General features: G+C 42.5%; 1 protein-coding gene and 1 long non-coding RNA gene across 3 annotated transcripts; both read right to left on the reverse strand.

The window, feature by feature from the left end:
* Positions 1-547: 547 nt before the first annotated feature.
* On the reverse strand, positions 548-2,935 carry LOC135483576 (uncharacterized). The gene is made up of 3 exons (XR_010446344.1): positions 2,806-2,935; positions 1,453-1,577; positions 548-1,061 (listed from the first exon to the last, which is right to left on the reverse strand). It is a non-coding gene; the product is annotated as an uncharacterized LOC135483576 (long non-coding RNA).
* A 721-nt stretch (positions 2,936-3,656) lies between these two features.
* LOC135483485 (cysteine-rich venom protein pseudechetoxin-like) lies at positions 3,657-10,136 on the reverse strand. 2 transcript variants are annotated; one of them, XM_064764440.1, is made up of 11 exons: positions 9,906-10,136; positions 9,558-9,639; positions 8,451-8,529; positions 7,934-8,028; positions 7,508-7,601; positions 7,157-7,311; positions 6,578-6,666; positions 6,256-6,344; positions 5,866-5,973; positions 5,460-5,612; positions 3,657-5,154 (listed from the first exon to the last, which is right to left on the reverse strand). In XM_064764440.1, the coding sequence occupies exons 2-11, from the start codon at positions 9,630-9,632 to the stop codon at positions 5,039-5,041; spliced, it is 1,053 nt and encodes a 350-aa protein (XP_064620510.1). In that variant the 5' UTR covers positions 9,633-9,639; positions 9,906-10,136; the 3' UTR covers positions 3,657-5,038. The 2 variants fall into 2 exon arrangements, with proteins under 2 accessions (XP_064620510.1, XP_064620509.1); XM_064764439.1 differs by having other exon boundaries at positions 9,558-9,661.
* Positions 10,137-11,472: the final 1,336 nt, after the last annotated feature.

Genomic DNA, 11,472 nt, shown 5'->3' on the forward strand with positions numbered 1-11,472 from the left:
ACAGGTAGTTAGTGCCCTTTTATAAGACGAAACCATCGTCAAAACTGCGCGCCTTGTCATAATGGTTCCTGTCGTGTGAAAACACTTGACCGGTCACCGGAAGCTTACGCCCCCAAATCTAGTTCATGACGAGTGAAATGCCGTCAAGTACCAGTCTCTAATGAGTGAATGGAGGAGACAGGTGAAAGAGTCTACCGAATATTGGGGACAAATAGAGACTGCAGTGACCCTGTGGGAGAGGTCGGGTTTACAGCATGTCATCAGCTGGTTGGTCACTGTCACTAGTGTCGCTGGTTGTGACAGTTAAAAGCATTTGAGAAGACGGGCTAGATTTGTGTACATGCCCTCCTGCGGGGTCTCAGAAAAAGTACCCAACACGCCACAGGGGCGCTGCTGTTGCCCATTGGTTTTTGAAAGGCGTTATCACCCGGGAAAGACGTACCAAACTTTGTCCTGGCTTAGGAATAGACCCTTCTGACGGTAGTGCAAAGAACAACACCGATTGTGAAAATATCATTCTTTATTTGATATGTTTAGGACAAATTTAGATATTCAACGTCCTGATATATTGGTCAAATATCATGAAAAGGTTTTACAAAAAGATATTCTAACAACAATCTGTACGTGGGCACCACATGCGGGAACAGGTGGCGCTGCAGTTTGGTAGGATTTCTATTCCAGTGGAGTAGTAGGAAATGTCCCTCTGGCAACAAGTCCTTCCCTGTTGGTTGGTGTACATCAACACCTAAGAGATTAATGCGCATAATATATTCATCAGTCCCCAGAACACTATATCTTAGGGTATTTAAAACTGTTACATGTACACTCATTCATCATGGATTGTCCCTACTCTTTTGCGAAAACTCCCTACGGAATACTCTATCCTTGTTCATTTCTGTTACATCTATACATCATGATTTATAAGCACCCTAGGTCCAGAGTTACTGTTCGTCACCATGGAGGACTAGTCACGATGCCGCCGTAGAGGTAGGGCAGGTGGCTTGTATACATCGATGGGAGGATGCCGGGTTCAGCCGCGGGAAGGGAGTCGGTCCATCCCTCTGAAGATGAGAGAAAATATATCGATACAAGGGTTATGGAGTGTTAGATCAAAACTTATTCTAGCGCAACTGGGAGCAGACTTGCAGATTTGGGAGAATAGAAACAATTATTTAATCGTCATTTGTATTTTGTATGCCCCAACGATCAGTCTCCCCATCTAATTATGTGAATTTGTTCTGCAGTACGTTATTTGCGTGGCCCAATGATTGTACACGGATTGCATTTGTTAGCCTGATGAGTCTATCGAACAGACCATCACTAGACACCCGTGTTTCTCATTTGGCTAGCTGTTTCTTTTGCTTGCACGGCGATACCATTAACTGCATCAGGGGGACTTTTTCTCATTCTAGCAGAAGTTGTTTTCTATGACCGGATTCTACCTATTCCTACCGGTTTCAGCTGCTGGCCTAGGACAGCTGGGCACTGCCACTGGCCTGCTGGGCACTGCCACGGAAGACTGACAACCATTCGTCCTCTCACATCTCGTGGATCTGACTCATCCTTGGACTAAGTCTCTGAAATTATGAGACAGATCAAGCAGGGTCATGTTTATAAAAATCAAGATTTCCTTTCCATACTTTCCAACAAGACCAAAGTTTCAGTTAGCCAATCACAATCCAAGTTTGAATAGAATTACCGAATCTACTTCCTTGGCAATAACATGCTGACCGCTTTGGTATGCCTCAAGAGGCGCTATACTAGCAAACAATAGACTAGAATGATCGCCAACCGCCTCAAAGTATGATCAAACATCCCACAGGCATGGATCACCCAGTAAAAAGTATCATCATGGTTACATTTGATATTGTTTGAATGATTAACTCACTGTATTCAACCTGCGTTCATTCGCAGTTGATGTATTAGTTACCACTGTATGCCTTAGAGGGGGCAGAATGGTACTGTTTAGACAAGAAGTCTCTCCAACAGCCACAAGTATCTCTTCGAAAACATCACAGTAACACGTTCGACCCAGGGAATCTGTCAGCTGGCTGACGAGTAGGTTGGGAATTGTGTATGATCAGTTCTCTCAAAGACACCCGAGACAGGGATTAAAATCTTGTGTTTATAAGTTACCATTGTATGCCTTAGAGGGGGCGGAATGGTACTGCTTAGACAAGAAGTCTCTCCAACAGCCTCAATGAATATTGGATCAACGGCACACAGGGCCTCCCAGAGATACCGTCAATGACGAAATATGACTGGGCCTTCTGTAAGATTAGTTTCTCCGCCAAACACGTGACTGAAGGATCAAAATCTTGTGTTTATAGGCTAACAAATGCAAACACTTTCAATGAACCCCCTACAAGAGACGAGTGGCTCTTCGTCTCCCCGACTTTGACACCCTTCTGCGAACATATCAATAGATCAGCCAGCGGTCCTTGGTGTCGCCGCGTGGGTTTCGTCCAGTGAAATTGTTTGCAATTGTCAAGGAACCACGATCTGACATCCATAACCAGCGTATTCCCTATTCATGCCAGTTACAGTCGGGTGCTACACCACAGTCGGGATAGTGGAGCCAAATGAATGATTGTTTAAATTTTAAGCATTTTTGAAAAATCATATGACAAGGTTTGGAAGTTAAAAGCCTTCCAGTTATGCACATAAGTCCTGCCTTACCGTGAATTTGCGACTGAAATTTCTAACTGCGCAGTTCATTCTCGTCTCGACTGCATGACTTTTACAGCAATAAAAACCTGTTGAAACCAATTCAAACAATTATCAATCATAGATACTGGGCCCTACCTTCTGCTGCAGCTCTTTTAGCTTGATTTCCGAAATGTTGAAGGGAATTTTACCTTTGAAATCGGAAAAAGTTTTCCAGCGATGTTCTGCGCAGTTCACTCACACACCAACTGACTTGCGTTCAAATCAACCGAGACCGATCATGACCAAAGACAATACATTGTCGTCACACCATCCGGGCACTATTCCTCTACCCCGCGAAAGACAGGCCGGCGGCTCAGCGCCAACTAGTATTGTTATGTCATTAGATCAATTGGATGGTATTGTCAAAGGTGGGTCTGGGCTATTGCATAACATGCACATGAACGGAGCTATATGGCCATGTATATAAGTATATAGAAATATATACAAGCCAGGTTTCGCAAGCCTTACGAAGAGCTGCGAAGGGCAAAGTTTGTAAATGCATTTCATTGGCGATTTAAAAAAATTTAGGCGACTCCTCCTACAACATAGGACAAAAGATGATTTACGAGTGTCGCATTAATGAATTAGCTTAGGACTAGATCACTCCACAGATCCTTGCACTTCGTATTTCGTCAGTCGTATAGCTGCCGAAACCTGCATATTGTCAAAATCACACACACTTTACTTGAACTGACAATGACGTACATTGTGTATTTACCATTTCGGCCAAGGCCGTACGGTGTAGAGGAGGAAACCGTACTCATGGACAACGTGCCCAGTCCTATTGTATTCTGACAGATTATGATATGGTTCTATCTGTGGAGGCCATTCCCGCCAAAGCTAAGAGAATCCTTCGCTCTCCGGACATTCTATCCAGGGACATTTTAAACTTCTACACCGTCACTGCAAGAAGTGTCTGTTGCACACCAGAAACAACCAACTCGGAATTCAGCTCTTGGATGTTTATTTCATTAAAGAAACTACATGATATTTACAGCATGCATAGTCAAGGTCAAAGTGACTGACAGCCTCTATACAAATGTAGTTGTAGATGGCGTAAGTGGAAATAGTTGAGATTGTCTGATGCAGCTCAGAACCGCCCGCTCAAAGGAGCAGGTGGCGAATCAACAGCGTTCCATACTGTCAGCTGCCATGTCACCACCTTCCACAACACAGTCATAGTTTCATCACCAAATTCTACTCATGAAACAGGAGAAGAACAAATAAATTGAAGGGATAATCCGCTTACTCCTTTAATATTATGTACAGCAACTGACATCACAGTGATGAAGTCAGCAGTATAGTTCTTGCTACCCTTCTAACAAATCTACTATTAAACTATATATAAACGTACGCAGTGGAATATAGCTCTACAGCTCACCAAATATATTATATGACAAATACATGTATAACATATGATTTAATGCAAAAATAGTATACGATTTATAGGCAAAATAGTTCAGGGTCTTTAAGACGTGAAACGACAAATGTTTGGTCACCCATTAAGTTTGATCTCATTGCCATTACATGCAAGGCCTGTTTACAATCTATCATCATCTTCTTTCAAATCGTAATAGTTGTGACAACTGGACCTAACGATGTTTCTCCTGCCGAACAAATGCCGGTGTAATGTTTTTGAGTGTTTCTGTTTTTGAGTGTTTCCCCTCATTGTTTGGGAACGCTCAAAAATAGATTGACAAGTTTTTCTGTGTATCCCCCCTATTGAAAAGTCGTGGTCTCTCTAGCTGCCTATTGTTTGGAAACACTGACACATGGGAAACAACCACAGATGTTACACCGGCCGATCAAACACAAAAAGATCACCAACAGTCTTTCACCTTTACATATCGCCACGTTTCTTTTATTGTATTCGCAATTCTTTAAAGTAATGGCGGCCATCTTGGATTCCAAGATGGCGACCGCCAGGGGGCGTAAAAATTTAGGGTCTTAATCGATAAATGACCCCCAGGGGTTGTTCTACCACCCTGCCAAATTTCATGCTTTCCCCATTAAAATGCACAATTCTTGCCTTTTTGGGAGCTTAGCAGCTGGACTATCCGTTTGCCCGTATGCCACCCCCCCTTGTGAAGAATAAAAGCTCCCTCCTTACTTCGACTATAAGCGTGCAAATGTATCCGGGTGTTGTGTTGTATTTTGGAATGTATAGATAAAATATTTAAGTATAATATCATGACTAGACTATAAGTTCACAATGACTTTCTTACAAAACCTACTTCTCTGTTCTCTTTTCATGACTATAGAAATGGATGATTGAATAAAAAATCCAAGAGTTTTTTTATGCATCTTTCCTTCCGTTCATCCTGCATCCTTATAGCATCCTAAGAAGAAGGCAGGGTAAGAGAGCCACTGCGAATGTAATAGTGAACCCGATGATTGACTGACTGGACCTGGCTGCACTTGAATTGAGGCTGCCCTGATCAGCATCTGGAAAAAAGATAAACAAAATAATTCGAACAAGTTTTAGAACGCATGCACGGACGGAATACATTGTCGTCCAAAATGGTGGAGGAAACCGAGCAAAATAGGTATTGCATAGTTACACATACCGATGTAAATCAATTATTTCAGTTGCGATTGGTTGTCTTGTGTTTAATTCTAACCATTTTACTTTAACTTTTAAGCTGGAGTCCGAGCCAGACATGCCGCTCAACCCCATCTCCTCAGAACCATCGGATTTGATTCGAAGACGCCCAAGACTGTCTTTGCTTTCATTTTCGCTGTTAACTTACAAGGGCATACATCACAGGTCCAAGGGCAGGCCAATGCTTTGTAACGGTAGTTACTCCTGCAGTCTTGCTGTCTTGTAGACTTCTTAGCCAAAGCAGCACATGTGGTTGATGAACTGGTGACTTTGTTGTTGTCTGCTGCTTTGTCACAGCTAACTGAAAATAAGTGATGCATATCTTAACAGACAAATGAGGCAAACTGGGAAGTTTTCCATTATTGATCAAATGTGCCATCCTATTCAACTTCCCATATTGATATCAAAATACAAATATTTACTCTCTCCAAATTGAACATCCTTGTACATCTCACTCTGACGCGAGTCAATGACTTGCAATCTGTAAGATTCAGATAAGACATCCTTCAGCATTTGAACAGCAATCACGGATTTCGAATTCCATGTCCACTTACGTGCACAGTTCTTGTCCGCAAGGAAGAGACCACTCTGAGAGCTGCATTTGCAGGCACATGTCTTCAGATCCAGCGTGCCATAGTTGTAGCACACCTTCCCGCCACAATCTGAAAAGGTCAGCATGCATGTAGGCATGTGCGTAATCAGTGGAAAGTGCTGTGCAAGACCGTTCCTATTACGGTAATTCGTCAGGTTGGGACGATTTTGAGCAGTGTCCCGCACCTCGCAAGATGTTGCTTTTGGAGAGGTTCAGATTTGGATCCGAGAACGAGAACGCTTTTTTTCATTTACTGTAGATGGTGACGCTTCGTTGAACTAACGCTGGCGTAAGTCTCTAACAGTGATTGAGCAATTGGGCCCTTGAAAGCTGACCAAAATAGAGAACCTACCACACAACTTGTTGCTACATTTTCCAACACAATCAGCGCAGCTTGTGCCAGACTTGTAGGGTGTACCAAGACTGCTTCCCAAGTTGCCACTGAAATATTACAAGGAAAAAATATAGTAATAGCACTGGCACCAGTCGATCCTGTTTTTGAGGTGACACAACCAACCTACTTTGGATACGGTATATCGACAAAACAAAGAGGAGCGAAGTTGCGACGTCGTGATCAGCTCTGCAGGTCGATGTATCTGTGGTTATTCCTCGGATCCAACGAAAAGTATTACCTCATTAAATGATTTTATGGGCGTAACGTGAATATAACTTACCCAGGAGCGTAATTACATCCGTACACCTTCGATTTTCCTTTGCATTGTACCCACGCACAACCAACGCGAGCGGTTTGGGCCCAGACAACCTGCAATTTGATATCATAACCACAATCTTTCGTCTTGGGACAGGGCACCTCAAGAGGATGAATATGGCCGAGTACGGAAGATGCAAGGGCAACGAATCAGATGCAGACACTTATCTAGAGCATGTGCTCCAGAACTGCCCTCTCTGGGACTGCGAGAGTGTCGCCACATGGGCCGAACGGTGGTGCCTCGATGGAGACAAACATCTGGGTACCAAGGGATGAACACGAGACCACAGCCAGAGTTGATTTGGCCAAGCAACGTTGAAGCTAACGACGTCGTTTTTGTGAGCGACGTGGGGATGTGTCGACTAATTTTCAAGAATGGTCCCGTAAATGGTAGATGGTTGGAGCACCTAACCCCCAATGCCCATATTGTTCTCCTCCATTTAGATATAACACAAATGAAGGGTCAACTTTCCCACATCATTTACATTTATTTAGAATTACATTCAATTGAGACAGATTCGTCTTGAGACAGTCATTAACTGACCTGCGTATAGTGTCCGATTTTCTTGAAGTCGGCGCTCATTTGAGCTTGGTTTCCGTACTTGAAGTCCTTAACCTCGCTGTGCCATGCCGCCACCACGCTCGGCCAGCCATTCGAGAATGACCCCATGGCCAGATTTTGGCCAACACTGTACTTCCCTGAAAAAGAGAAAACAGTTACGAAAGTCCGATTCGCTAATAATTTGACCGCATCGTTTGGGGCTCTGGAGCACAAACTGCTGGTCGGATTTCTTTTAAGATTGGTTTTTATTGATCTTTTGTGCTTCGAGACTAAACAGGATTTTCTCATTTTATAATATTCTTCTTTGAAAAGTTTGAGCGGTGTTCTATGTACCTGGGCTGAACCTTTGCGACCCCTTGTCGTGTACCATCCCGACGCACGTCGATAGCCAGCCATTTACCATCTCGGCAAGTTCACCATCCCAATACTAAAACAAAAACAATATCTTATTCCATTACAGCAGGAAATCGCTGCTCGTGTTCCACAGTCTTTCTGCTGGTCAGTTACAGTTGTAATCATCGAACAAAATAAGCAACATCGAAACGCATGCGAAACCGCGCGCGGTTTCCCCCTGTCAGTGTGATGGAATCATCAGAACACACACATTAACGTGGTCTTAACTGAAGGAGATAGCTCCAAGTTAAGTATGAACATTATACCTTAATGGTCGAGGTGTTTCCAGTAATTCTTTAACATTTATATGTGATATTAGGCACCACGGAGATGCTTTATTTTTTAGGAAAAAAGCAAAGTTCATACCATTTTCTCCATGTTTGTCGCAGTTGGGGTCACTCCCGCTCTAAATTTGTTGTGCTCGTCAACAATGCTTGTCCTCTCCGCCCCAGAAGGTATGACTAAAATGATTATAATGAAACAGATGTCGGGGTTCATGGTAAAATGCACTGCAGTGAAAGTGAAGTTAACTTGGTAGATCCTGCCCTCGGCTCGGTTGTATGAAAAGCTTTTAGTTTCAACAACCAACTCAATGAAACAATGCTAGTACATCAAACAGAATCATTGTTTGCGCTATCGCCCAATCCAATATCATAAAATGGTTAATTAAAAATGTGTCTGGTGATGGACATGTTGTTATCTCTGCAAATATTTTAATGCTGGGAGGAAAAACAAATCCGATTTTTCGAGTTTACACTTTGGCGAGATTTTTAGGATTTGCCGCCTCTCTATAAGACGCAGGCCTGCATACGCTGCATGAAACGTGTAGTGAATGTGCCTATTAAGCCGACTATATCTAACGAAAATACAATGTAGTACCAACCTGATTTCTCTAGGTCGGGTGAAACCTTCTGACACATTGAATGGTTTGGGTCCCAAAGACTGAAACGTTTGCTGCATGCCTGAAATCGGGATTTCGAAAAAATCATCATCTTTTGAAACACTGAGAAGGTGACATGTTTGATGAATGTTGCGTTTTGCCATCATTTAGGGTATATGGCCGGGTCAGAGCGGCGGTAACAAGGTACAAGATGGATTAATAGAACCAATTCATTATGTTTTGTCATAAAACAAATCATTATTGGGAATTCGTGTTACTTCGGGGACAAGAGGCAAGTTTGTTGTGTTGTCCTGGGCTAGTGATACATAAGGCACGCTGTGACAGCATGACGTCCATGACTCACACTATAAATTTCGATTTTCATCTTCAATCTCATAACAATATTAATGAATTCATAGGAAAGCTGTCTATATTTCAATAGCTATGGCTGCTTAACTTCCTATGAGGCGAAACACCGCGGATAGAGTGTTCACATCGTCGGGGGAATTATTGATATTTTGTTATGACAAGTGTACTACTATTACCATATTGCCATGGTACCATACACGACTTACACTCACTATTCTATTCGTTTTATCAAGGCTCACTGCGTTCGATCAAAAAAATTTAATTTATCTTACATTAAAAAAATTGTGTGGATACTTACGTAATATACTGAATATAAATGTCAACAATCCTTGTGTAGACTGACAATTACTATGCCAAGTTACAGCGAATTTGCATAATAACTGTGTGGGAAGGGTCAGTAAGAGGAAGAGAATATCTTAGAAGTGAGTAATCAGAGGGGGACATATTTGGAGAGGGAGGGCCTTCAGTGAGTAAGGTGGTATTTACATCCCGCTTTGGTAAAAGAAAACTAGGACGATAATTTGTCTAATTATGGTGAGATTTCGCATACAACATACTAAAATATCCATGAAACTCTGCTTGTCGGCTTCATGATAGGAAGTTGAATCAGACTCCTGGTACAATAGTAGGTAAGTACTGATGAGGGGCTCGTGTTGCAACCAAAAGATATTGGTGTGGAATGGTCAACATGTAACCTTAGGGTAACCGAGCAAACCCTCACTGTTTAACTTGGATGCTTACCTGTGCTTCAGCTTCCATAACAACCAGCAACGATGTCACCAACAGCAGGCATATTTGCGTCCAGCCGCCTTCCATGATGATTCTTGATAGAAAAAAATCAACCGCTGAAACAAAGCATCGAAATAATGAAGACTGATAAGGTAAAGCTATACAGCCCTTCCATGGTATATTCACAATATTCTCAATCAACCAAGGATGTGGATTGAATAAAGATGACTGGGGCTCGCTATCCCCTTCATGTTACCTCACAACAAACACCAGCGTCTCCTCCGATAAGGACGTCCGGCGGCTCTATTGCTTGGTTATATGGACACATTGTGAGACGTATGTATGGCTGAAGAAACTTACCGTATGAAAATATTAGATCAGACCAGATTTCGTTCCGGGTACTATTCCGAAGGACAGTTCTTGTATTTGATGTGATACCAAGCCTGTTGAAGCAATGCGCTTGATTGAATCGCCCTCAGTCGAATGACGAGTATAACCCCTATCCCAGCGTTTTGAGATCGCTAAATCATAGCTTGATTCAGTCAGACAGTGGTGACGCAAACGCATGCGCATGAGAGCCAGGATGCTATCCCATTACTAGCAGGCGAATCGTGAAAATGGTTCCGAGCAGTCACGTTGAAGCCTCTCTGTCGTCTGACATGTCTGACTCAATTATTCATAAGCTGTATCTACTTCAACAAGATATTTATCAATTGCCTTCCGTATTTAACCTCCGTGTTAATACATATATAATTATAAACACTGAAGTTTCGGGTAAAAGATATAGATTATCTGTTTTGGGCATGAATAAGCTGAATTTAAACAAGTGGCCTATTAACTGATTAAACCTTCGTCAACTAGAGTTTAGGTGATGACTTGCTCAATAATTCAAATTTAAGCTAGTTCACTGAGTGTCAGTATAGCGAAGCATACCCTCATTTAGGACGAGGCTATATCCGGCAAAAGAACCACGAGCCATCTCATGCAACATCGTTAATGGACAGGAACAGACAGGAAAAGTCTGACATGAGTTTGAGAAGTACAATGTATGAAGTAAATCAGCAATATGTGACAGCACGCACCATTCCAATTTGCCAAGTCGACGATTGAATACCAGACCAGCTAGACTTCCTGATCATGTAACACTGGATGGGCCACTTCTCTGGTCATGATGTGATAATACTTCCGAGGCTGTGGTTCTTGTCTTACTCAGCGTCTGATGACTTCCTCACAATCAGTCGAAGTCATGAACACTTTCATCCTGGCACAACCAGTGGTTTTCAATATAGGCCTACTCCGCCTGTCGACTTTGTATACAGCCTATAATTATGACGAAGGGGTAAAAAAAGCCTGATCTTTCCCCTCGATGCCACAAGAAAATTTATTCCTGGATCGTTTCACCAGTCACCTACTCTGCAGTTACGCAGACATGGTCGGGATAAGTGGTCAGGTGAAGTAGGGCCTGGAACGCAATGCACTGGGTTGGGACGGCTCGTATCCGATTTCACAATGGGCGGGGCATTGGATCAGTGGGCTTACTTGGCCAATCATTCTTTTTGACCATACTTTGCTTCCCGCGGCGCTTCCAGGTCTAATATTCACTTTCGGTATCATTTCTGGCTAAATATCTAGGTAGACCCCTGTATTTTGTCTTTTATTAATCCTTTGTCGGTCTTTCTTATGATCCGGACAATGACAGCGGACACGTGCCTTTGTTTGGACACATGGCCGTTGCGCTGCCATCTATTGAATAAATTTTAAACAAGAACCTACCCACTGCTCCAATTTAAATATCGAGCACCTGCACATAAATAGTTCGAATCATAAGCTTGCCTGTACGCATTTTTACAATATATCCAAAATGACCACCTCATAAAATATATTGCAAATACTAACTTCTTTCTAATGAATTGCTAGAAATTGTCTA

The sequence above is a fragment of the Lineus longissimus genome, chromosome 2, assembly GCF_910592395.1.
Source record: "Lineus longissimus chromosome 2, tnLinLong1.2, whole genome shotgun sequence".
NCBI classification, from domain to species: domain Eukaryota; kingdom Metazoa; phylum Nemertea; class Pilidiophora; order Heteronemertea; family Lineidae; genus Lineus; species Lineus longissimus.

Coding starts and splice junctions, on each gene's coding strand:
- LOC135483485 (XM_064764440.1), bottom strand. CDS start 9,632: ATGGAAGGCGGCTGGACGCAAATATGCCTGCTGTTGGTGACATCGTTG. Junction 8,029..8,450: donor ACCCGACCTAGAGAAATCAG/GTTGGTACTACA, acceptor TAATCATTTTAG/TCATACCTTCTGGGGCGGAG. Junction 5,155..5,459: donor GACCTGTGATGTATGCCCTT/GTAAGTTAACAG, acceptor TCTTTTTTCCAG/ATGCTGATCAGGGCAGCCTC.